This window comes from Crocodylus siamensis, chromosome 6 (genome assembly GCF_052110815.1).
Source record: "Crocodylus siamensis isolate JL-2025a chromosome 6, ASM5211081v1, whole genome shotgun sequence".
NCBI classification, from domain to species: Eukaryota; Metazoa; Chordata; order Crocodylia; family Crocodylidae; genus Crocodylus; species Crocodylus siamensis.
In genome coordinates this window covers 41540318-41567610 of record NC_143400.1, presented here as the reverse complement: position 1 = coordinate 41567610, position 27293 = coordinate 41540318, and the positions used below count along the sequence as shown (strand labels likewise).

Genomic DNA, 27293 nt, shown 5'->3' with positions numbered 1-27293 from the left:
AGCTCCCACACTGGTCTGGGCTACATTTCAGGTTTTATTCGAGACCTTGGGGGGAAAAAAAGAAAAGAAAATAACAAAAACCTTTCCTTGTGGAAGGGGAGGAAAGGTAAAAACTAAGCATTACAGTGAAAACTAATAATTTCAGAGTTAACAGAACACATCTCCATGAGACTTACAATTTTAGGTGCTATGGGATTGCTAATACCTGGAAGTGCATAGAGATTGCGTGATGGACGGCTGTACAGAACTGTGCCAGGCAGACAGATCCATCTGGTCTCAGGGGGAAAAAAAACCAAGTGTCACAGAGAGCACAAACAGGAAACTTCCATTTGTGAGTGCAAATGTAAAGCAAGTTAAGGGCTGCAGCCTAGGAGCAGCCTCTGTTCACTTAGCATGGGCAGAAAATCAGGAGAGAGGGCTGCACAAAACAAGACCAACAAATGACAGATAAATCAGGTCCTTCTATTCATAGGTCTTGTTTTTATCTTAGCTCTAGACACTGCCAGTGCCTCATTTATCTTCAGCAACATTAAACAGTGATCTCCATTCTCCCTCACAGCATGAACTTAGCCACAGATACTGGAATTTATATTTATTTTAACAGTAACATACAGTATATAAATAGGGTAAATACTTTAAAATATACAATATATCACAATCTGACATTCAGTCAAAGAAAGGCAAAGCTACGTGTATTGCTAAAACATGGATCAAAAAAACAATGCACGGAGAAATAAGCAGATAATGGCTGAAAACACATCAGATCCAGAGAATGGTAACTCTCAGGAAAATCACAGTAGTACAAAGTGAAACTCTGGGGTTGGCTACAGATGGCAGGAGGTACACAAGATATCACTGACAGACACATGCTGAACCCACGTTTTTTAAGAAAGGGTGAACACCCCCAAACCAACAGCTCTAGAGGTTTTAGCATGGTGACATCTATTCTCCAACTGTACAGAACTATTGGGAAGAGAAGGGATTCTCATGGCAAGATGGGTGAAGTCTTCCTCCTCGCATGCATTGAACCTGCTAGCACTGGCACTCCTGGAGCTGAATGCACATGTCAAACAGGAGACTCAGCTAAATCTGCAAGAAATCATCTGTTTCCAGAGACAGGAATAAAGAATGTACTGAGTGGGGGTATGGCTCTAGGATTCCTCCTCCCTTCCTTCTATTCCCACTGACATTAATGGCAAAAATTCCCCTTTACATCAATCCAATAGAAGTCAACTGTAGGAGCTAGAGACCTTTTAATAAACTTGTACCAAAGGCAGTGAAATCTGTGGGAACACTTACTACTACATATAACTCAGCATGAGCGCATCAAGCAAAACCTTGGCCTCAGTATGCCCTTGTGCTGGGCACCGCAAACCCCTGCCTTTCAGCTGTTCAAATAGTGCCTTGTTTACAACCCAGCTTAGGCTGCCACTGAGCTCCCAGTAGCCAGATTGAGACTTTTGGAGAGCCTGGGAGCCAGCATGTGGCATCTCAGGACCACAGTTCACCTGTCTGCAAGTGTCTGGATCCCATCAGCATTTCAGGCAGTTTAAACAATCCTGCCATTGACTGAGGCTGTGCTGTTAGGTTTCCAATTGATTCATTCTTTTAATTTAAAAAAATCCCATTGAATACATATCTGGAGAATCCTCCATCACAAAGCACTATGGGCAGGCTGTCTGTCCACCTTTGGACTTGGTAGGAGTCTTTGGAAAGTGACATCAGTCTGAAGCATCTCAGCTGTCAAGCCTTTATTCCAACTGACTGACTGCAGTGCCCAAACTCACTGACCCCAAAACAGACCAAGAAGAAAAGAAACTACCACCAGTCAATTCCAGTGCAGCAGACCACCCAACCTGGTCCCCTGCTAACAAAGCCCAAGTCAGCACTCAGACTCGTCCGTTCAGAGTCCTTCAAAATCTAAGTCAGCTCTTCCTTCCCTTGCTTAATAGGATCTTCAAATACCCACACAATCTGGACTCTGGGCTAAAGCCAAGATGTGAGCAGACCTCTCATGTCTGAGATCCTGGGCAACAGAACTGCAACAGGGAAATCCGAATGGATGGCTAGACAGCTTGCTGATTTGTAAGGACTCCTGGCCAAGCACCCCCATAACAGATGCCCTGTGCTAGTGGTTTTTATTAGGGGCTAATCCGATTTAGGAAACAAAGGGCTGTTAACTGGATACAAAGGAAATTTCCCTTGCTCTGATCAGTAATTGTCCACTTCAGTTTTCACTGAGCTTACACTCATGAATTAAGGAAGCTCTTAGAGGATGTGCAACCAGGCTGCTGAGCTCATGAACATGCACTCCGATGAGTTGACCCTTCCTTACCCAGTCCTTCCAGCAAACCAGTATGTGCCAGCAACTGCCTTGTTGTTCATTTCCAAGCTGATGTCCAAGCTCACAACATCCTACCTGCAGGACTGCTTCTTGCTCTACTAAGGGCCAAGGAGGCTGCTTTAGGAAGGCAGTCTGTTGAGACACCTCTCTCCCCATAGACATATTCAAGCCAGCTGGGAGAAGTACAGCAGGGTGAATCACTGTGCCAGCACAAAACCCAGTCACAGGATCCATTGCCTCTTTTCCCCTTGCTTATTCAAACAGTCTAGAGACTCCTTTGAGCCATTCTGATGTTTTCATTCGGCCTTGCTAGCCCGTGGCTTCAAAAGCCACCCACAACAGAGACAGCCAGGAAACTCCACCCCTTGTCAGCTCAGAGTCCTCCAAAAGAATAAAGAATGGCATTTTCTACCCAGCCCAAGCAACCTAGGGACCTGCTGAATAACTCTTGGTCATCTGATCTCCAGCATTCACAGCTGGTTCCTCTTTTGTTATACAGCAAGCACAGGGAACTTCCCTCTAACTGAACAGGAGCCTCACAGCAGCGAGCGGAGCATAGGAACAATCAAGAGGTCTTGACTTTTATGTGTGGAGAGAAGGGAAACTCTGACATGAACTCTTGCCAATGTTGCTCCATTGCTGCTATTGCCTATCGCTAGCACCAGCTCCATAAAAAAACTCTTCCAGAAACTCATTCTCTACCTGAAGTCGGGGGAAACTTCCATTACGAACAAACTTTCCTTGCAGGGTTGAAAAAAATTATCAGGAAGGAACTGGTTCCTTGCACAATACTGTATAAGGCAGAGACATTAAAGCTGCTGGAATCTGAAGTGCTTAGACTTTTTCTGTGCATGCAAGTGTTAAAAATTCATACACTTTAGTTGGCATGTATCTAAGTTTTTGGTTATGTACTAAAAAGGGACACTGATCAGTCTCAGGTTTTTAAACAGCAGCACCTATAGTAACTGTTACCTCCTATCTAATCTTAGCCATCTCACTTAGCTCCAAGTCCTCCAAAAGTGGCTTCTCAATTGGGGTCTTCCCTGTTGGACAAGATACCAGCTTGACATTGAAAGAGCAAAACATTGCTTAGGGCTTGTCAAGAATATCAAGCATATTCACTATGCTGCATTTCAGGCACTGGGCAGAAGCAGATCTTCTTTGGTGGGAAATATTGAGAGAGCGCACCTTCCCTATAACTCCATCCCAGAACCCTGCAGTCAACACGACTCCATGGCTCACTGAAGCAATGCAGACAGAGACCTCTACCCTCCCAGTCCTGCTCAGGAAGGCTGGCCATAGAGCACACATACAATCCAATTTCCTCACGGCCCCTCAGATTTTAAGTCTGTCCACTCCCCGTCAGCCCTGTTGCATTTTGTCCATATCAGGACAACCACTCAAAGTCAGAACACGAAGACCTTATCAGCACCTATACACACAACTCCCCTTGGGTCTCAGATTAACCTACTTCATTCACTTTGAAGCTGTGGAACAGCAGAAGACTGAGCTTTGAAAACCTGCACTGAGAACTTCAGAAAACCATGCACATTTTTAATCAAACCACTCTGCACCGTCAGATCACCAGGCAGGCACCCAAGCAGCTGTTATGCCCTCCAGTGGCCACAGCCAGAATGGCAACATTTAACAGAAATCGCCCAAACAAATCCTACTGTTTAAAACCATACATCCCAGATTTTTTTTTCAGCTCTGCTCATTATAACTTGGGATTGTGGGGATAAGGTGGTGGGGGGAGAGAATGAATGAAGGGAGCAGCAATTCAAATCTCAGATGAAAAGCAAGTGAAGTGGTTCTTTCTACAAATCAATACACTGTAAGCAGGTTTAACATAGTATGGCAGGCTTATTTGATATGTGCTTCAGCTCATCTGCTCCCAAAAGCTCAGTGTGCATGGTGGTAGACAGATATTGGTACAGGGTAGGTAGGATGCAGGGCAGCAGCAGCTTGTTTTACCATGGCATGAGCTCTATTTTAAAGTCTCCAGGAAGCTGTCCCAGCTCAGCCACTTTCCATATTTTCACTCATTTAGAAGTAATGAAAACTGCAATCTAGCAAGGTGCTTCCAGCAAGTGAATATCCCCTACCACCACCAAAAAGAAGAGCGGCAAGATTGCTTTACTTAAATATTAAACAACCTCCTGCTATTTCCTGAAATCAAGGCAGGGGCTGAATGGAAAGGTTATCACCGACTTTAGTGGACAGACTTGGACTAAGCCCCCATTCAGAAGAGCACTTGAAGCACATACCTACATAACTGTATTGACTTTAGACCACAGCAGCAGAGCTAAACCCTCTCAGCACCTTTGACAGATAAGGCTCAGCACCCTTGATGGAAGCTGTGGGTACGGAGAATCAGACTTCAATTGCATCTCACTTTGGCTCTGCCTTGCTTTCTTCCCACCCTGGGAAAAACACCATTTTTTTCATCAGTTCCTTGCGTATACAATGCTACAGATACATCTCTGCCCTCTGTAGTTTCTCTATGTGGGGAAGTGGCAGTGTTTGCTACAGATAAAAATACACACTAGCAGCATGTGTAAATAACGTTAGCATCAGAACAGAATGACAGGCTACAACATTATTCCAGGTGTTTTTGTTTCAGTTGGGAGATTAGCAAGATGAAATACACATTTGTGCGGAAGGTGAGAGACAGCAAAAAGTTTGTCTGAAGACACCAGTGACAGCATCACCGTTTCATTCCCTGCCAACTGTTCCCCAGATTCAAATAGCTCGAGATACACATCATAGCCTGCCTCGGCTGCGAAGTATGGAGAAAGATCATAGCACAATAAGATGCATGAAGATGCTTAAAATGTATGAACGCTTCAGATCAATAGCGAACATAAACAGCATCAAGTGTGGAAATGTCTGGGGTCTTAGGGCTTCCTCCCCTTTCCTTTTTTTAATTGATGGCTCATTGGAAGAAATAAAAGGGCAAATACTTGGGAAACAACCACCCGTGCCTAAATGCTAAGTGAAATGTAAGGAAGACAAATACTGGAACAAAATTACTGGAACTAGAGAAAAGCCTGCAAGCTGACCAAACCCAAACTGCAATGCAACACAGACCATGAACCTCAGTAGCACAACATCTAGAACTCAAGTAGCGTTTGACAGACATGACCCCTGAAAGGGAAATAGAGCAAAATCTAAAAAAACCCCAAACCTGTGAAATAACATAGCTGGGTCGGTGCTCTTTCACCCAAGTTCCACACTTGGAAAAAGCCATGTGGGTTGGAAACTGCTCCCCCACATGCCAAGTCTCAAGGCATGGAGTTGCTTAATCAAGGGAAGGTTTTGTGCCCCAGTGTTAAAAATATGCTTGGCATGAAAAGAGAAATGAATCCATGAACCTTTCAAAGCTTGTTCAATAAGATTTCTTCAATAACAAAACAACTTTAATGTATTTTAAAAACAAAAGTACTTCCGATTTAAGTTGCAATTTCAACCTTCCATAGCAACACTTGGTACTTGCCCCTCACATAAAGATGTACAATGTCTTTCTCTTTATATGGTTACATTTGGAATCAGCAGTCTTGGCCATATACTTGCTGGAGTGGGAGAATGCAGGAGACCCTGCAAAGAGAGCAAGCTGAAGTGGATGTGTGCGTTGGCTTGTGTAGTTATTCTGAAGCTGGATAAGCACAGGAGTTCCCTTCAGATTGGTCAAACTTTCTGCTCCCCTACCACCATGGAGGTTTTGTGCAGGACAGGCTATACTGAAGAAATTAAGACTCCAAGTAACAACTACCACCAGTGGGGAGTTAAAGGTCCCCTGCTTTCTGAACATATACATAGCCAAAGAAAATTAGAGATGGGCTGGGGGTGGAAATCAAAGAACAGCACCCTCTTTGTACTATATTGATACCACTGGCAGAGTTGTGTGGCTCCCAATTGTCCTAGTATAGACACAGCCTAGCAGGGTTAGAGAGACAGATGCAACAGCACCTGCTGTTCTGCTTTTACTGGAGCTTCCATTAGTGCAGAAAACTCCCACCCATGTTCCCAGCATAAACTGGCTCCCTGAGGGAGTGCAAAAGAGCAGAGTCAAGCTCAGCCCACATACATCCAGAACAACAGCTGCACAGAACCACAAGAACCTTTGTGCCTTGTCAAATGCTTTTTGCTGGACAGCCCTCCCAACCCCGATGCCTTTCCAGCTAGACATGATGATTGGCTGACTTGAACCAAAATCATATATATAAATATGCATTATAAAAAAAAACCAGAAACCCACAAATGCGAACATTTACAAGGGAAGAAAAGAATACAGTGACATGAGGCATTGTGATTACTGTCTTGAATCAGGCAAACTGGGATTTCCTTGGGGAAGTGACTGCTTGCCCTCTTCTCAGTCCTGTTCCAAATGCCAGGATGTCTACACGTCCTCCGAATTGGCCAGCATCCCTTTGTCAACCAGATGTGCCTTTAACGTGTTGAAGATGTGGAGCTGCTGGTCTGGCCGGAGAGTTAAGAACTGCTGGATCAGTCTGCTGGGATTAGGACCCCTGGAACACACAATGAAAGAGCAGTTTGTCACTGGATCTGGGCCGACACAATTCAATAGGTATGGCTCAGATTCAGCTAAAAGCACAGGTTCAATCGTTTACACCTAGGAATCCCCACCCCATGCTCCTATGATGGCATTTCCCTTCACATCTCCCAAAACACCGAACAAGGGAGCCTACACAGCTTTCCCCATTTCACAAAAAGAGAAACGCAATAAGGGTAAACAACCTAACACAGAATCACGTGGGAAGTTGCAGCAAACAACGGTTTTAGACCCAGCTGTGACTCTAGCTTGTTCCATGACCCTGTGACTTTCCCCTTCACAATCTTCAACCTTTATATTTTGATTTCAAGCTCCTTGTGACAATGACTGGTAGTGTTAGATAGTACAGTCTGCAGTATGCAAGGGTCAGACATCAGCTGGAACCTTTCAGTGTTGCTATCAAGTAGTACACAGCCATACCTGATAAAACTTGCAATATACACATTGACAAAGGTAGCCATCAGGTACTGACAGTCAAAGCGATCCATGATGCCACCATGCCCTGGGATTGTGTTGGCAAAGTCCTGGCAAGCAGAAAGCAGTTAAAAACCTTAGTTACTTGTATTTACTGCGTACACATACACATACACATGCATGTATGTATGTACTGCCTCTATTCTGTATGAGGCTGTATTCTCAGCTGGAGGTTCTGCTGAGAAGACAAAAACAGTCTCATGTGCACTGCAATGAGTGCCTGTGTTGTACCTTTATCTTGAAGGCTCTTTTAAACCCACTAGCAAAGAATCCTCCAAAGGGCCCAATGAGGGAGGCAAAGGTGGAAAGGGCAATGCTGTGGATCTGGAAGGGATACATCCGGACTGTTTTCTACAGAAAGGGAGGAGAGTCAGAACATTAGAAAGAGATTCCCATGGAGCACAGCACTGCACTTGGTGCTGGCTTGCTAGAGCCCAAGGTCAAAGTTTGCTAGTGACTTTGTCTAGTCAACCTGGAATGCCAGACATGGGGAAAACACTGCTCATCTAAGCTCTGGGGGGAAAAAAAAACAACCCCCCACCCCTGAACAAATCCAGCCTCTGCAAGGTGTTTTTCACCTGTCCACCCAAAATCACAAGTGCTTGCAGAAATCCTGGGTGAAACCTTTATAATCATCATGTCTGTTTTGACAGAAAAATTTGCCGAGGCAAACTTCAGTCCCCAAGTGTGTAAGTGGCAAAGGACATTCACCCCTGCACTGGTGTCAACAGATTGAAATCAAGTGTGGATCTTACTCGTTTCAAATCATTGGACATGAAACTCCTACTCACTTCACAGAAAGCACAGGGAGCCTCTGTGGGTAGGAAGCTTCAGAAAGCAAAGCAGTAGATTGGGCAAAGGAAAGAGCTCAGAAGGCACAGGCCTTCACCTACCGCAAAGCTTGGCCCCTGCTGGACTCTGCTCATGTCACCATTATGCAAATAGGTCTCAAAATACAACCCATGTTTCCAGGGGTTCAGTTTTACCCTACTCCTCTACGGCATCTTAAAAATCACTCTTTTCTTGGTATTTCCAGCCCAACTAGCATCTCTCTGTCAAGCAAATATCTACCGAGCCATTTTGAATACAGAGTGCAGAGTCCTACCCAGCCCATGACTGACTGTAGCACCAGGGGGATGTTGTATTCTTGCAGCTGGAAAAGCTCAGATGGATCACAATCCACAGTGAAGCTGTTGGTGTCATTGTTGTACTCCACAGGACAGGTGAAGCACCGGTAGCCAGACATAACATATGACAGCTGGGATGGGGAGAAAGGAAGGGAGGTGGAAAAAAGAAGAGACATAACCTTCTTATGAGAACTTCAAGATGCCGGGCTACAAGTCAGCCATATTCTTGGGCTGTCATGCAGCTAACTTTCTTGAGAAGCAGTAATTGCCTAATGGGATTATGTGCAGATTCTTTTTTGTATGTCTCTGCTTGGAAGGTGGTGATCAGTCACTGCATGAACAGCTAGAGTACACAGCACCGCCAAGGCAGCTTGCAATGAGCACTGCAATGAGGAAAAAACCCAGAATATCCTGGCAACTTGAGAGAGTCCCTGAACTGTTCCATCTCCCCCTCGCTTATCCCACAGAAAGACTGTAGGTACCACTGTCACACCACTAACTCTTGTCACTAGACAGCACCAGCATGCGATTCTGAACAGGCAGCCAGCCAATACCATGGTGGGTTACCTACCAGCAGTCCAAACAGAACCGTGGCGAAGAAGCCTCCAATAAAACCCTCCCAGGTCTTCTTTGGGGAAAGCTGCAATGTAAAGGGAAAGAAGAGTATATTAAAGCCTAGCTCATAAGGGTGCCTCAGAATCAGCCTCACTGAGCCACATCAGTGCCCACTTCCAACTGAAATTCAACAGGGACAATAAACTAGCCATGGCCCAGGGCAGATCCTGTAACCTGGTCTAGGTCAAACTCTCCTTCTGGGAGTATGCCCATCACAGGCAAGTCCCAGGAAATGGAAAGCTGGTATGACTTGCTTCAGCAGCCCCTTCTCTGCAGGCGTGGCAGAGGAATGGCCAAAACCATACTGTAAGCAGATCATACTTGGTCAGCAGGGTGTCACCTATAGACTACTGTCTACTGGTGCTAGTCTCAGACCTAGAGCCCAACAGTTCCCTCCCCCTGCTCTAGCTAGCTCTGTCTTGTGTTAAGGCATCACTGCACCAGTCTCATTCTGTGTCTTGGGACAACCGAAACTCAGGACTCACCTTAATAAGTGGGGTGCGGCCAAAGAAAAACCCAAACATATAAGCCATGATGTCATTGCAGATCACACATGAAATCGGGACGATGAACCTAAAAGGGAGGAAAGCAAAGCCATTCAGCACCATCCCACAGCAGCCAGATTCTTCACACACTAGCAATTCTTCTGTAACAGCATCCAGACTATACCTACTTGGTGCTCGTCCAGCCTACTGTACCAACTACCTTGTATTGGAAAGATAAGGAGTTTAATCAGGGCACCACAGCTAAATGCCAGCTCCCACATCCTCATCATCTTCCCTACTCTATTTAAGTCATGCTTTTTCTCATCCCAGTATCCCACATGCTGTTATACATTCACTCTTTCATCTCATTACTGGCAGCACTTTAGTACTGAACAAGCTGTTCTCCACATGGAAAAGCATCCTGGGAACTTCCAGAATGCACAATATATCTTCCATCACCATAACTATTGCTGGCCTAAGGAAGATGGCTGTTAAGGGCACTGGGCCATGCTCAAATACACAACATGGAAACTCTGCCTGGCAGCTAAAGGAAGCTTAGGAAGATTTATAGCCTGTTTCTTTCTCCCACTCCCCTTCCCACACTGACTAGCAGAGTCAGTGATGAAACCAGCTCCATTGGCTTTCTGCTGCCAGGGGGAGTCCTTCCCATCAATGGGTCCCTCTGTAGGACTTTTGGCCAACCTCACAAAGCCATCAAAGAAAGGACTGGGTATCTGGCTTGAGGTTGTGCGGTTTTTTTTGGTTTGCTTATGCACACTATACCATTTCTGATGGAAGCTCCCCCCCCGTGCAGGTTATTAGTTAGATGCTTTTATTTCACACGTTGTACAAGGAGAATGCCGTAGTGCATATTAGTCAAGAGAAACAGAAGTAACTCGTAACAAGCACCAACTCACCAGATCATTCCTTCAAATAGGTTGTGAATGATGAGGTGCGACTGGGTAACAACAATTAGCAAAGTCACATGGGTCCAACCAAACTGGAAAAGAAAACAGCATGCAATCCAGTTGGCCTAAAGACATCTCACAACAGCCTTCAGCAGAAACCGAATGCTGATTAAGTAGCATTTAGGGAACAGATAGTTAGTATGTCAGGCATCTAGATACCCTCAGGAAAGAATGCAATATAAACCACAAATGATAGGTCTTACCCCATGTGTAATGGTTACCTGGCCTGGCCCAAGAGCTTTTTATTTAATACCTCTCCTAAACACTTCAGTCCACCTGAGTACAGGAAAACAGGGAGAAAAGACTCCATGTACAGAGAAGGCACGAGCATCTAGCAGGAAGCAACCAGCTCAAACCTCCTCCCTCATGTGGCAGTGTTCATTGCCATGCAGCAGTGGTGGGGGATTAAGACCACTCCTGCAAGGTGATCTACTGTCACAATATGGGGTTTGCACCATCTCAGCTCAAGGAGCTCTCAATGTTAAGGAGAACTGCACTGCAAGCATAGACAAAAAGGAGTTTGGAAGATGTCTGGTCAGAGCCACCTCCCCAGTGTCAGCTACCAGGAACAGCTTTTGCATCAGGCAGCTTCAAAGTGCACAGGTAACAGGTAAGTGCTTATAAGCTTGCATTCTTCTACACAACATATGCAAACAGCCTTGCCATTTCTCTTATCCAGGCACAATTAACTCTGGAGAAGCTGAACTGTTGGTCAAACCTTACCATGTAGAACTGGAGACGATAGTGCTTCTTCACCAAGCTCAGAACAAACATGCAGAAACCTAGAGGACGGTGGAAAAAAACAAAACCAGAGAGCAAGATCAGATCTTGCAATAGTAAGAAAATGATTCTCACTATCACTGCAACATCTCCTCATTGCTTCTGCTCCAGCATAAAGTTGCAGCATTATGATGATGTGCAACTGTAGGCACAAAAGTAGCCTAATGCATCAAAACGCATAATATATTAAAAACCCTAGATACAAATAATAAATGAACAAGGACAATCCCCTGTGCAAGGTATTTTCTGACAACAGTTTAATTTTTCATTCCTGAACTTTCTATCTTCATGAAATCCATGTAATGACACCTGAAGACAGGTTCTTCACTTCCTGCTTAGAGGCACTCTGAGCTCTCAGTTGGTTACTGTAACCTCCATTGCACAGGAGGGAGCATTTACACAGTGAAAGAAGAGCTCTGTAGGTACATTTCTGCACTGGTTATATTTTTAAAAAGGTTCTCTCTCTGGCATCTCAAGGGCAGGGCTGAGTCTCATTTGACCCTCAGATACAAAAGCAGCCCGTAACAGGGCTGTACGTGCAGTATCATTTCACCTGGAGGAGTAAATTCACCAAAAAATAGCCTGTGCTGGGGTGCGGAGATATGAGTGTAGAGAAGTCTGGATGCAAGATTGAAAATGAGCACCACATGAATTCACATGAAGTCTGCAGGAAACTATTTTAGATACCTGTTAGGTAGAGGGCAAAGGAAATGAAGCGATGGTATTTGCTAAGGATTCTCAAGGGCTCCTCTCTCTGCACCAAAGTGAAGAAGTAATCTGTGACAGTCTCGCCATAGAAGAAGTAGTTGACACAGAGCAGAAAGTACCTGGGAACAGATGCACACTTCTTTTAGATAGGAACCACCATCCCAGTGCAGAAAAGTCTTAAAAGAAACGAGGCTCTGACTGTTTTTCACAACAACTAAGACATTAGACATTTGTATTAGATGCAACACCCCGAGTGCCTCTTGACCCCTATCGTATATTGGTAACCCAACCGGCTTTTTCCGTTGAGATGGATGGAAAGGTACTGACTGTAGGTGGTGCTGCTTAACAGTCCTCTCAACTCCTAGCTACTAAAGACAGCGTGCCTCTCCTTCCATGTACACCCATTAACCATGTAACAAGCAGTGGGGCACAGCCAGCCACATTTCATCCCAAACACACTAACAACTTGTGGAAGCACCAGGGTGTAAATATACAGATGAAAGAAGGGAATGGGCAAGCCATACTGTCCCTCTCTCTTCAACTAGACACACCATCTGACACTTCCCCACTTCAGAGACTTGGAGATTCAGAACTCAGACAACCAAACAATGGAATAAAGCCTGCTGGACACAATGCCCAGAAGTGACTGAACATCATGGAGGAGGCATGTCCTTTGGGATCCTTCTAGAGGAAATGTAGTATCACCCACTGATGAACCAGCTGATGACTTCTCAGTTGTTCTGCTTACCAGCTAAGCGTCCTGAACCAGGGCAGATCATACGAGTGGTACACGTTGTAGCCAATTGTGATGATTTCATGGAAACACTTGATCTGCACACACATCACCTGCAGAAGAAATGTTAAATGTTACTGACTAGGTCCTGGTTAAGTCCATCTATAAACCTCAATGAGGAGGTCTGTGTATGAAGTGTGGACACTGGAAGGAGCTCAATGAGGCCACAAAGCAAATGACCATCTTTTACCAGTCACCTCCTCCCCCCACTCCCTCCAAATTTGACACAGGGCTTTTCTTTCTGAGACTGAGCAATTATGTACTCTCTTCAAGCTGTTTAGGAGAAGCTGCTCAAGCAAGGATGCTTAGTTGGGAAAGCACATTCCTAGCCTGAATCCCAGTGTAGCTCCCAGCTCGCAAATCTAAACTCTAAAAGCTCACAGGTGTATTTGGAGTTTTCCATGTAGCACCGAACACAAATGGTCCCATGGCGTGAAGGAGTTGGGTCAGTTCGATGGAGACCATACCACCCTGCTAGCCATGCAACTGGTACAGCTCAGCAGACAGCACCAAGTCTAATCCCATGAATTCAAGAAGACTGGCATTTTTGGATCGCTGCCAGGAGGAAACGTAGCAGAGACATGGTTGCTATATTTGATATGGACTTTCCAAACAGGACAGAAAGCCAGTGACGGGACAATCCACAGGGGAGTACCCAAACCTGGGACCTACAAGTGTACAATTACACTGCCCAAGCAAAAAACCTTTGTAGTGACACACAAAAGCTGTGAGAGCAAATCAAAGAAATAGGTGGATTCCATCAAAGAAACAGCACTGGCAACGTGGAACGCTTCTTCCCAGAGGCTTGCTGACCACAAGGGTAATTCAGCAGCAAGGCCTATTAGGCGCAACTACAGGGTCAGGGTTGCTGTGGCAACCTGAGGGCAAGAAGGGCACTATACCCCACCGCCAGCAGCACATGCTTGATGACCCTCTACTCCGTACCACAAAATGCATGACAAGGTGTCTCCCAGAAGAACTTACAATCATCATTAAAACCATGGGCCCCAGGTAGATGATGATGAAGAAGAAGGCAATCATTGCCAGAGTGAGGATGCCTCTCACCCACCAGTTCTTCCATCTAGGGCAGAGAGAGAGAAAAGTTCAAACATTTAATCACGAATGTGAATCAGCATATGAGGCCTCTCCAGTAAGAGTAACTTCTGCTGCTTTCCTATCTCCTCTGCACACTCTCCCACCGAGCAACACTGGCAGGAAGTGGTGTTTAGTAGAAATTGTCTTATTCTTCCCTACAGTGCAGAGGACAAGTGATACATTAGCTCAGTCCTGGTCTGCAGAGGGAAGCTGAATAAAGAACCTGGGGGATCCTTCGCAGTTCACTCACGCTCTCAGTCTCTACTCACTTTAATAATCGTGGCTATTGATCTGTAAGTAAGGTAGCACCTGAACAGAGCCAATGGCCATGTCTCCCCCCACCCCAAAAGTTCATGACCTAAAATGATAAGCAGAAGGTGGGGAAAGAGATGCAGAGAAGAGAATGGCTCTTGGGTCAAGGTAGCGAACCAAGGACCCTTCCTGGCTCTGCCTCAGACTTCCCAACAGGTGATGATCCCAAGGAGATAACTTCCTCATCTCTGTTAGCTGACAGGATCCAACACACTACCTAGTCCAGCGAAGTAACCGTTAGCGAAAGGGGGAGAGAGAGCGTTTTGCTCCAGATTCTGGAAGGATGGATGAATTTATTCAGCTCTACCTCAAAGACAGGTTGGAGAGAGCCCGGTTGAGGACCTCAGGAGTGTCATCAGAGGTGGGTACTGGAGCTGACCCTCCAAACTCTGATTTGCTTTCGCTGTCTGATGCAGTCTCTCCATCCAGCTTGTTCTCTGACTCGGACTCCTGTACGGCAAACAGAGGCAGAAGGGAGTTAGGTAGCGAAAAAGGGTCTATTTTGGGGGGGGGGGGGGGTGTTCCTTAAATGTAAGAAACCATTCTTAAGAAAATCACGTTCACCCATTATAAATCAATCCCCCATCTGAACTTAGTTTTACAACAACAGAGCCAGCAGCTAAGATTAGAGGAACGCAGGGTATTCCAGACACTAACTGTTGGTGCCACACATACAAAAACAGGGTCAACTTCTTGCACAATTGCTAGCAGGAGGGAAAGAGCTGTCACTGAACCCAGAAAGAGCAGATCTCTCTGTGTAGGGTCAGATACGCTTTGTACTTGATCCATGCACACCCCCCACAGGTAAGAGGGATGTAGCTTGTCAACAGCCAGCTATGCAAGGTATTCAAGATACCTAGGGGACCAGAGGGGTACAAGTGCATGGCACTGACTAAGAGCAAAATATCTGTAGGAAGGTGAGGACCACACAGGCCTTTGAAGCAGTTCTCTGTACACTTCTATGCACATACACTCAAATTTAAGGCCAAATCACCCTCCAGAAACTGAAGAACACAGCTTATGGCTCCAGCTTGACTGACCATACAGGCCACAGCAGCAGTCCAATATAAGTTACAAACCCAAAAAATGCACTCTCCTCCCTGTCTGTATTGTTACAGTCCCCAGCGCAGAGCAGAGTCTCACACGGCTGGCTGAGAAATGCTAGAGGAAAGACTGTCCATACATAGAAGCAACGGAGACAGGGAAGGGACAGGAGACTTGCACATGGCATCTTATCCTTTGGGTAAAAAAGCTCCTCTCCAGACTTATATGCAGTTAAAGAAGAAGTGGCAAGAACCCTTAGTTCTCCCCCAATCACTTCTGCCAGCAGGGCTTCATGCTCGTGTTCTACCTCTTGCAAGTTCCCCTAAATAAGAGTGCACGATGCCTGTGCACCAGCCATGCCACATAGCAAGTCTGCCCAGGCCATTTCATCTTTGCTCAGCCTCCAAAGTCCACTCCCGGCAAATACAGGAAGTTGGCAGGTGGCAGAAAGGAGGAATCAAGTTTGCAAACACCACATGCTTGTTCAAACCTCATTGCTTCATTACCCTGAGCTCCAAAACTACAGGGCATCTGGGGAGGACCACTCAGAAAAGCAGGGTAGTGGCTGAGCCAGCACACCCTGCAATACAACGCACCAGCAAAGGCTGAGTGTGAGCCTCAGCTGCTTTCATGCTTCCCTGCAGGCAGGGAAGGAAATGACCTCCAAGACATCAGGTAGCAATGGCAGCAAGCCAGACTCCCACACAGGCAATGACAGAACCACTGCCAGAGCAGTATTTTTAGCTGCTTCCCTGCTACAACCTTAAGTTGTTTCCTAGGGCAAGTGAAATACCAGGAATTGCAGCTACAAGTCACACCCTCAAATGTTTCCTCACTGCACAGTATCTCAGCTGCCTGTACCAGAGGCAGCCTCCCAGGGGGACGTTATTCTTCTTTTATTTCAAAATGAAGAGCAAAGATGACCCCATTTCCTTGATTTAAATGCACACACAGAACACTTGCTGCACAGGCAGGGAGCATTCAGCAGAGAACTGCAAATGAACATTTTCATCTTGCTTCAATTTGTCCTATGAGAAGTTTGTTGGTTCCTTTGGGTTTCCTGAGATGCCCTGGTGTACCATACTGGCCCTGTTAAATGACTTGCAGCCAGCCCTGGGGCAAAAGGTTTCAACTCAAGTCTAGTTTGATGTGCTTCCCCTTCTGGCTTCCCAACTTATCTGCATCTAACAAAAGGCTCTGGATAGAGATCATCTTTGCTGCATGTGCTGCAAAAGAAAACCAGTTTTTAATCTCAAGTCACTTTATGATTCAGACTTAACAAAATTGTAACATCACTGTCACTCAAAATTATGGCATCAGTGTCCACTCTGAAAAAATACTGCTTTCAAGCTTTGCACAGCAATATTTAGTTAATTCTCAAGTGCTCAGTACTTATGGTGAACTGCAACACACTCAATAATTTTGTCCCTTACAGCAACAGCAGAGGGAAGGTGCCTGGCTCTAACTGGATGAAAAAAAATAGTCAGGAAAGCTGATGGATAACAACATGGAAGCATGTTCAAAGCTACAATGAGAGAATTCAGATCTGCTCCTTTGCTGACCTCCTCTCAAATAGGAAGCTGGGATTATGTAGGGTGTTACTGTGCTTAATATAGGATGGGGTGGTGATTCAGTAATTGACACTATTTTTATACCTTTTTATACATATCACAACCACTGCTCTACAAATCATCGGTTCAAGCAGCTGATCAAGGCACTAAATAACTTGTTTGGGCCTATGAATGATGTGCTGTGGTCTGGGCCACTTAATCCAGCTGTGAAGTTGCCATAGAAACAACCTTATGTGCACTTCAAGTGCTATCTCGCCAGGCCTCAAACAAAATGAGCTGGATCCTTACGGAGCTGGGCAAAAGAGTAAGTATCTGCTATTAACATTCTGCACACACCTGGTGGCTGTATGCAAAAGCAACCCACAAAGAGCACAGAAAACATCAAACAAGCAATCAAGCAAGGCAGGTTAGACACTATTCTGTTCACACATTTCCTGTATTTTCACATGGCAGTGTTAGGGCACTGCATCCTAAGAACCAAGTAAGAGGTCTTTTAGAGATAGGGAGTAAAAAGGCATACTGATGTTGAGCTCAACACTTGTGAAAAGTCTGTCCCAGTTGTGTCAATTTGCATATGGATTGGGCTCTTACAGCATCTGCTTCGCTTGTTGACCTGTGATTACTACAAAGCCAGACTGCAAGGGACCTACGCAGGCAATTCCCTGTTTTAGCATTCATGTTGGTTGTTTAGTAATTGTGAGGCTTCAGGCTGAAGCAGCTCTTCAAAATGCAGGAAAGCTGCATCTAGCTGTTGTGTACCAGCTTCTTCAGCTTGTTACCAAGAATGACATCACTGTGACCGCGTGCATAAAGGCACAGAAGACCCTGCACTCTGTTTCCCTGAATCAGTCATTACTTTAAAAGTCATCCTCTCGTTTGCTGAAATATGCCAAGTCCATTAAACTGCAATTACATGTTACATTTTTCCCCTCTGTTGGCTATTATAAGCAACGATCGAAAGTCAAAGTTTCTTTGCAGTACATCTGCCAGGCATGACCGACTGGCCCTTTTTAGAAGTGTTTGCTTTAATGATCCTTTAAGAGGCAATTAAATTAATCTTAAAAGCATTTTTTCTCATGAGTCATTTACAATTGCATTCAGTGAGCAACTGATTCAAAAATAAAACATGGAAGATAATGTGTACTGAGGTGCTTTAATTCACCCACTCTGAATGTAGTTATTGGAAAAGGTGAAGAAGGGGAAAAAGCCAGACATCCCTACATGTTACCCATGGAGAACTTGGGGAAAACTTCAGCATGAGCTCCACTACAAAACTGAAAGAAAGATCCAAGGAGTACATTCCTTCTGTTTTAGATGATGCATTGTTCACCCGCTCAGATGGATGAAACCGTAGCCTGCAACTCAGCCAGTGGGAGAGATGTTAAAAAAGTACAACAAAAGGAAGGCTATAGACCTGAGCGGCATCAAGGCTTCTGCGTGCTCGTTCACGCTCTCGCTCCCCTCAACCCACAGAAGGCTTGGGTTAGATAATGACAAGTCTTAGGTCAACTGGGGAGAGTCAGATTTCAGATGCTTTCCTCTCAGAAGCATGGTCTGCTGAAGAAACAATGGGATGTATTCCATGTAGCCAACTCCTTCCCTACTTTCAGTGCCCCCCCCCCCCAACCAAGGCAATGCTACAGGTAATATAGGTACAAGCATCCCCATTGCCCAGACACCTAAGGAAGCCTGCCAAATTAGTCCTTCCAGAACCAACAAGGCTGAATTTTGCTGACACAGACTATTTCCCCACATATCCTAGTTGAGTGAGCATGCAGGAATTAGGCAGTGCCAATGAACAGAGAGAGAGAAAGCAGCTAGAGCTAACGTAGCAGACATGGGCATTTTGAATACTGACCCAAGCATTAAAAAAACCAGAATGAAACTACCCATTGCTATTGCCCACCCCAAGCCCACAGCTTTGTTCTGAATACAACAGAAGGTCACCAGGCAGTGGGACCCCATCAGAGACGTGCACTGAAATGGTCAGTGGCTACAGAGCAACAGGCCCATTTCGAGAACCTGACATGATTCATTTGTATGGCATCTCCTGGTGACTCAGTGCAGCATGATGTGGGCTGGATGCACTTGTCCCCCCTCATGCCCCTTGCTCAATCCATTTCCCAGATGATTCCAGAGAAGCAGGAAAGTAGATGTTCTTGGGGTGGGAGTCCCCTGTAGAAGCCTTATAATATGCCGAACAGCAGATACTATCTAGAGTTTGGTCTAGGTCTAGTATGCTGACATGCAGGGCCATACCTAGAGGGGGGCAAATCGGGGCGACCACCCCAGGCCCCACGCTTTGGGGACCCCGCGGAGCTGGGCAAAGCTGCAGTGGGGCAGAGCCAGGCGGAGCGGAGACACCGTGTCCAGCCGCTTGCTACCCCCTCTCCTCCCCACCCCCACCCCAGGTGGCAGCAGCTTCTTCGGGTCTGGGGCCCATAGGATCAAAGCAGGGTGGGGCCCCGCATGGACTGATTTGCCCCAGGCCCCGCAGCCTGCTCGGGTCGCCTCTGTTGACGTGACATTTGGCAGCTCTGCTATGAACATTCTTTACTGGAAAGATTTTTTTTTGGCTTTGCCATGGTTTCAGCCACCACGGACTACAAGAAGCCTCGAAGAACAAACCTCCTAAGTAGCTATCTTCATTAATGCTAGCAGCACTCAGGCAATGGGTTTTCTAGGAACACTCCAGAGAGAGATAATGCTTCAAAAGATGAACTGATCAATAAAGTCAGGCACCAAGTCTTCCCCCTTCACCTCTCAACTGATAGCACTGTGCTGCTTGCACTGTTACGTGGCAATCTGCAGTGCTTCAAGGAACCCACTTATTGACCATGTCCATGGGCAAGAAAACTAGACTTGCTTAAATATTGTCAATTGTGTTTCTTGGGGAAAGGAGAGAACGTGAGGCTATATTTCTATCTGCAGGTAGCAATGGGATGACATTTGGTAAGGCAGAAAACCAACAATCCCCATCTGAAGCTGATCAGAGTTCTGCTCTCCAAACCCTTCGCTTCTATCACAAAGTTATTGTCAGAAGCAGAGCGCAAGGGCAGCTTCTATGCAATTCTCGTTAAGAGCGTTCTACTGTCATTTTACCACTGGGAGAATTGCTCAGCCTGTCCTTCCCTATCTGACCCCTTGCACACCTGACTCCTATAACTAACTAAATGAGCACACCCTACACCTCTTCCTATCCAGAGATGGGCTTTATTCTTACTTCATAATGAAGAACTGTAGCGTGCATCCGTGATGGTCTGCAGAAAGCCAGTAGACAATGCACGCAGGGGCTCAGAGACCTTCCCCCATGCACCTACACTGCAGGTTCGTCCTAAGCTCTACAGCTGGTTTGCTGTTTGTCGACAGGACAGATTTGCACCCTTTATTTACTCATTACCTCAATTTCTGGATTGCAGAAGCAGGCAAAGCAGCCGGAAGGAGCTCTTTGTAAACGCAGACAAACAAGGCAGACACACAAATGGCAAGAGCCCACTGCATAAACAAGGAGAAGAGAGATGGGCAGCATTTACAGAAGCTCCTTCCAGGGATGCACTTCCTTCCTCCCTGACATGCACTGTGCTCTTTTGTGCTTGACGTTTAGAAAAAGCAACACGCCTGGGTTTTTTCACTGCACTCTGGGAAAGGGCCAAGCCTCACTGTACTCTCTGTTAAATGTCTGAACCCTAAACAAACCTCATGGCTGCCTTCAAGCGGGAAAATGTTGGGCTGCCTTCAAGCGGGAAAATGTTGAGCTCCGATTCCAGGATGAAGTATGCTGAAGGTATAGGGGCCAGAGCAAGAGGATTTCTGTTTTCAGCTTAACTGCAGGGCATAAGAAAAGCAAGAAAGGGTTCCTGGGGAGGTGCCTGCCAAACAACACGGTAGACATGCAATGAATAGATATTTTGGATGGTTCTACTGTTTGCCAAGCACACGGCCTACTTGCTGTCACACAGGTCTCAGTTCTTACCATCACAAGGACTCAGTTTATATGCACCCACTCTCACTGCTGCTCCTGACCACACTAGGATGGCCACTTTCCTTCACCTCACCTTGAAATTTTAGAAGTTAAGTTTCCCATGCTGTACTTCCATAAGCTGTAGGATAAGCCTGGGTGAAATGTCATGTGTGCAGTGTGGAGGGGACTCTCTCACCACTCTATTCATGTGCAGTACAAAAAGATAACTGGTGTGTGTGCGCACACAAATGCATGAGCTACTCCATGCAGAATAGTCTGCTCCACCATCATAGGCAGGTGGGTAACAGACCCATCTACCTGTAAGGAATTACGGTTATAGAATTAAGGCATTTTCCTGTTTCAACAGAGGCTGAAAAATATATAAGACTGGCATTTATACAGGATACTTTAACTGAAACATGAAATCTCTCTCAACAACAGCCAAGCAAAATCACAGGGAAGATTTATCCAATCAGAGACGTGAACAACCACCTCTGAGCTACCCGATACCTTGAAGACCTTTGACAGTTATTACAAAACTTTGGACACACTGAACAAAGATAAAAACCAAGATAAAAACCCGCATCTTGAAAACCTAAGTTTCCCTGACCAGCCAGGAACAAAACCTTTGATGCTTGTATTTTTGAAGATATTTTAACAGCACCATCTTGTGCTTTGACTGGGGCACTGAGAAAACTGCTAAATTCACACCATGCCCTCCCACATTGCTGGCTCAAGAGCTTTCTGAACTAAGATCAAGTATCTTGAACCTGCAGTCCCTTACTCCCACCAGCACTGAACTTCTGTCCTCTCTCTTTGCTTCTTCCCAACGGTCTCACCCTAACTGTATGCTTCAGAAATAGAACATGCACCTAAAAGGCATCCAAAAATGGCCTTCCCCTGCAGAGGGCTTGGGACACACATCTCAGTGGAGTTCAAGGGACCAGGCACATTCAGGGCAAGGTGACAGTGGAAGGAACACCCCAAGTCCCCGTCACAGCGTGGTGTAATAGCTCGGTTATGCACAGTAACTGAATGTAATCCCTGAGCACAGAAACCAGACCACTGAAGAGCTGAGGCTAGGAAGAGCTGTCAGAGCAACACCACCTCAACAGGTCAGCCATCTGCCTGAAGAAGAGCCACTTCCCAGGTGCTGCAAAAAGGAAACCTCCAAACCAACAAAAGCAAATGGTTTAAGTGACAGCAGTGCAAGTGACGTCCCACCAAGGCCGTGACCAAACCGGGGTGCCTTTTCCCCATCTTCACCCATCAGCAGAAAAAACAAACAGTTCAGCACTTCAGCTCCTGCTGTGCCAATCCCAGCTCAGGGTCTTTGTTTTGAAGAGTTTCTCCACACATAGCTTAGCCTTAGCAGACGCTGATCCCATTGCCATGCATTCCACACAGGCGGAGAGAGCACGAACCAAAGGAACCAGCTTTTTGCAGTTACCCAAAGGGTCTCATTGCTCTGTGAGCCCTAACAGATGCCAGATTTCACTAGTAATAAAAGGCACTTGAGCATCAGTACTAATAAGTAGGAAGGGGGCTTGAGTGGCAGTGGATCAGTATGTCACGTCAGACTAGCAGCAAGAGTGGCTACCACATTTGAGTGACTACCACTGGAATATCCGATTTCCAAATATCCATAAAGCATCAGATACCCCCAGCATGCTCACCTTCATGGCTCAGAACCAGAATAAACATTGTTTCTGTGGTATACTTATGTTGAATCATCCGAGCCTCTTGAGACAATCACAGCCATCATCCAGAGACTTAAGCCTGCTGTGATCGAGGCAGACAAAGATTCTTTGGGTAAATGTGTTATCTTTTATCAGACCAACTAAATAGTTGGAAAAATTGTTCTTTGCAAATTTTTGGGCACAAACACCCTGCTTCAGGCACACGGAGAGGACACTCTGAGGGTCTAAGTTACCCAAACATTCAAGACGACCTTGTAGGTCAGTTTTTTCCTCCCTTAACCACACAGGTCTCAGCTCCTCGGCTCTGCCTCTCTGCACAGCTGGACAATGGGTGCAAGTCAGACATGGAGGGAGCTCTGGTTTCTGCTATACACAACAAAATAAATCTCATCTCTTGGCTTTCACACTATAGTACCAGGCACTGATATAACTTGAAGCTCTCAAAGCCCTCTGTATGCAGTAGATAAACACCACAAAATCCCTAAAGCAGGTGAGTGTTATAGCCTATATCCAGATAGAAACTAGGCACAAGGAACTTAAGTTTGGCAATCAGATTTGCTCTGTGGCCTTTTGTCTAACTGTACCTACAGCGCAGCTGGAACTAGAATGCAAGCATCCTTACCACTAAGTCCATTCATAACATGCTAGAAGCCATTCCCATTCTTAATTTAACAAGAAAACCCATGGGATCCTGACTCCCAGGTCTCTCTATCCTTTCTTTTATGTTTAAGCTTATTCCTTTTAGCAATCAGGGTCAGTAAGTTGGTGGCTGGTAAGTAAAACAGCTGCACATCTCAGTGGACAGCTCCATCTGCATAACTGGTATACCCAACTTTCACGCAGCACACATGCTAGAAATCCCATTTCCATTTGCTTCAGCAGTTTCCCTCATGATTAGGTGGGACATTTTCCACCCAAAATGTAGCATATTTGTGACAAGCTGCAAGCTGATGATGCAACACTGAGACACAAAGCCCAGACAACTTTGCCTCTTGATGCCACGGATTCCTCTCCCCCCTACCCCCTTCCTATAGCTACTAGTTAAGTGAACTATCAGCCCTTGAAAAAACTCCAGGTCCCGTGCCCAAAGAGCTGTTAACAGTGAAGGATCCAAAACCAAACCAAACCCTTCCTGTGCCAAAGCTGAGCTCAGTGTAAATAGTACAATTTCAGTTTTAGAAACAGCACCGTTTGAAACCCCATAGTGAGTGCATCCTTAACAGTCTCTCTTTATGCCCTTATTCTTTTTCAAAACTGGAGATGAAAAAATGATTCAACAGGATGTTTGCAACTTAGGAGCTTGATTTTGTTTTTAGTTTCCTCAAATAGAGTAAAACAATAACTCTATAAAACAGGAAATGAGAATCTTGAACTCTCCTATAACAGCAGGAAGCTAAATACTTGGTTGCTCATGTAATGCTATCTATTTAGCTAATTTCAAGTGAGTTCTTTGCTAGAAAAACCTAGGATCACTAAAATCCTATTTATCCCAAGGGTAGCAGAGTCACAGTTCAAGCTTCCCTAATGATATGTTAAATTGTGATCTGAAGGGAAGAGTAAAAGGATGCTGACCTTTTAGTCAGAACTTCTTCTGCAAGCTACCTTAAGTTGAGGTTTTCATTTCAGTAACATTCATGTGGTTTTGCATTTACACAATCCCATAAGCACTGTAAAGGGCAACAGCACAGCTAGTGCACTGCCTTAGAAAAAGAAGCACCACAAAATGAAACAAACCTTCCTGTTTCCATTGTCAAAGAGGAGCTAAATGAAAAGTAAGGCAGAAAAGCCAGATTAAGAATTTTCCAGTTTTATTTTTAAAACTAACAGAACAATTTATTTTAAAAAAATGAAACCAATTACTATCTTTTTGGTTTCTCTTTACAAGTTCAATGTCCTTTTGAAAGCAGCCTCCCCTGCTGTGAAATATAACAGGCATACTGTACTAGAATTAATATTACTGGCTGTGCTATGGCTGGGAGACAAAGTAAGTAAAGGAAGACTTGCAAGGATGTCTGAACAGGACACACAGAATTCAAGAAGACCTCCTGCTAGTGGTTTAAGGTATCGACACAGGTTTCGCTTAATTGCTGTTTTGTTTATTGATGGTTTGGCCCAGTGTGCTACAGACACAATGCTAGCCTCCAAGAGCTCCTAATCCTGGACCCCGACCCTGACCTTGTGCAGTTTTAAAGAATACGTTATTATTCGGAGAGATACTGGCTGACTCAGCAGTTCAGATAGTTGCATTCCACCAGCTTCAGCCTGCAGGATGTTCTTTGCTGCCTGTTCTATACCATGTTCTGCTGAATCCAGAATTCAGTCAGTGGCAGCAGGTCAGCAGTGGAATATGAAGGAGAGGGGTTTGCTTCAACATTTTGTTTGAGAGCAGTGGGGCTGATATAATTCTTGGCCCTGTGGATTGTGTTTGTCCGTTATTTGGGGATATTCAGTTAACCCCAATTTGTATGGAGAGCATTTTGGATGCATTACTTAAATGCTAAACTAGAGGAATCCTGCTGTATGTAAAAATGTATTCGATAATGAGATCAGACTTTAAGCAACAGCCCTTTGGCCTTCTGTGTCCCACATAGCTAAGGCAACTCTGCTTGCTGAGAGTTCACATACCAGTTAAGCAATACCAATGCTTCCAAGGAAGCATTCCAACTCCCACAAAAGTACCAGGATACAACAGGGCTGTTGGTTGTAGCCATGTTGGTCTAAGGACACCGGCAGACAAGGTTCTTTGGATGAATGCAATATCTTTTATTAGACTAACTATATAGTTGGAAAAATTGTTCTTTGCAAGCTTTCAGGTACAAACACCCTTCTTCAGGCACAGGGAGAGTTACGTTACCTTGCTACAGTGCAAAAAATGCAGTGCAAACAGTCAATTACCAAGAGGGGATAGTTTCATCTGCTCTTGTTTAATATAGAAAAGCAGAGCTAAACCAAGTCAGTAAATTTAAGCACTGTAAAGCTTTACAAGTCACCAAGCAGTCAGGCATTTTACATCTTCATCACGTTAAGTCCCAGTTTCTAGTGTCATTTCTTCTAGCTCTATAATTGTATAGCAACCAAGAAAGTAATTAGACCCAAGGATAATGCTTTATTTTACAGTTTGTGCTAGCTGCTAAAAAGGGATGTTTAAGTAATTTTAAATACAAAGATTTTGGCTGAGAAAAAAACAAAAGAACTTCAAGTGATCACTTGATATTTACTTGACACAGAAAGCTTTTCACCTTTTTGAGGTTAAGTGGTTGAAGCACTCCACTGCTATCTTGGAATTAGAACCAGAACTTTGTTCTAACATAAATGCAAGCCGACAGCATGAAACAGCCAACTCCCTCCCAGCTTGATTCCTGAGGCCCACAGGGTTGTGAATGGCAGAAGAGCCCAAAAACTTCTTTCAAAATAGGAATTTTATCTTGAAAGTCCATGCTTTTAGTTGTTCACATATTCCAAGGGGCACCCTTTAAGAGGGTGAGAGTGCCAATGACTTAGTGAAGGGCAGCCAACCTTTTAGCTCCATTTCTCTAAGCATCTGGATTGGGCTTTGGCAGCAGCACATACAGTAATAGCGTATGGTGAGAGAACAGCTCTCTCACCCCGTCTTAACAATGCTTTAAGCCTCAAGTCCCATTAGACTCCAGAAGCACCAGGCTGGGCCAATCCCGTGGCAACTCAGTACCCACTCTTAGACGTGGTGTCCTGCAGCCAAAGAGAGTGGAAAGGCCTTTACTCCACAGGAATTAATGAGCTTAGGAGAGATGAATACGGCTATAGCCTGGTTCCCCAAAACACCTTCATCCTGGTTTTGGAAATTAAGGGTGTGATGCATTTATAGCGTTACAGCATTTATGCATACATAAGTCAAACCACAAGCTCTCCCTAACCAGGTGGTCCCTGGGGTGCAGCTGACAACCCATTTGGCAGACACCCCACTAGCGGCACCCTGGCAGCACGTAGCTCTGGGAGCTACGCCCGGGAAGCAAACACTTGCATGGCCCAGCTCAGGCAGGGATCCACTGAGGCCGTGCCTCCCACGCCCCACCCCCGAGCTGTGCCAAGTTGCAAACCCAGATGCACTGCACTGCACTGCTTCCCCCCGCCCCCCAGCGTGCCTCAGCCCAGCCGCTCCGCAGGGCCAGGCCGAGCAGCCCTCGCTGCACCCGCGGGCAGGCGGTGGGTGCCAGGCCCCGCCCCGGTACCTTGTCGTCGGGCTCCCGGCCCAGGCGCTGCCGCAGCGCGCTCATACTGCGCCCTGCCGCGAACCCCAGCAGCAGCGCGCGCGCTCGGGCCCCGGCGTTCCATCCGCCCAGCGCCGCAGCAGCCAATGGGAGCCGCGCGAGCCGGGAAGGGGGCGTGGCCAACCACCCCACCTCTCTAGACCCGGATGTGGGCATCCTTCTTCTCCTCCTCCTCCCCGGCCTGTGGTGGCCGCCATGATGGGTGTACGCCGATGGTTGGTGTACATGAGCTGCCCCGTACACGCCATGAGGCTTCCTGCAGCAGCCCCTGGGCACGGCACTCGGGCCCTGGGAGCACACTAAAGGCAGGGCTGAGTAGCCAGCCCCTGTAGCCTTGTGAAGCAAGCGCGGGTTGTAAAACCGGCCTGGATTGGTGGGAGGAAACGCGTTGCTTGCTACCTGCGTGGCGATTGGCGTTGGCAGAGCACGTGGGTGGGATTCTGTCCAGATTCCCATGTAGGCGGCACTACCGGTGACTCCCAGGCTCTGATTGGCC

At 45.9% G+C, this 27293-nt stretch overlaps 1 protein-coding gene across 1 annotated transcript; it reads right to left on the bottom strand.

Moving 5' to 3' along the window:
• Nucleotides 1-577: 577 nt before the first annotated feature.
• On the bottom strand, nucleotides 578-26913 carry CDS2 (CDP-diacylglycerol synthase 2). The gene is made up of 13 exons (XM_090055354.1): nucleotides 26759-26913; nucleotides 14582-14724; nucleotides 13852-13948; nucleotides 12823-12920; nucleotides 12054-12193; nucleotides 11310-11368; nucleotides 10536-10618; nucleotides 9619-9706; nucleotides 9090-9158; nucleotides 8497-8649; nucleotides 7623-7742; nucleotides 7338-7441; nucleotides 578-6873 (listed from the first exon to the last, which is right to left on the bottom strand). The coding sequence occupies exons 1-13, from the start codon at nucleotides 26801-26803 to the stop codon at nucleotides 6744-6746; spliced, it is 1329 nt and encodes a 442-aa protein (XP_089911480.1). The 5' UTR covers nucleotides 26804-26913; the 3' UTR covers nucleotides 578-6743.
• Between the last annotated feature and the right edge of the window lie 380 nt (nucleotides 26914-27293).

Coding starts and splice junctions, on each gene's coding strand:
- CDS2 (XM_090055354.1), bottom strand. CDS start 26,803: ATGAGCGCGCTGCGGCAGCGCCTGGGCCGGGAGCCCGACGACAAG. Junction 14,725..26,758: donor GCCGGGAGCCCGACGACAAG/GTACCGGGGCGG, acceptor TTTGCCGTACAG/GAGTCCGAGTCAGAGAACAA. Junction 9,707..10,535: donor CTATTTGAAGGAATGATCTG/GTGAGTTGGTGC, acceptor CCTCCCTTTTAG/GTTCATCGTCCCGATTTCAT.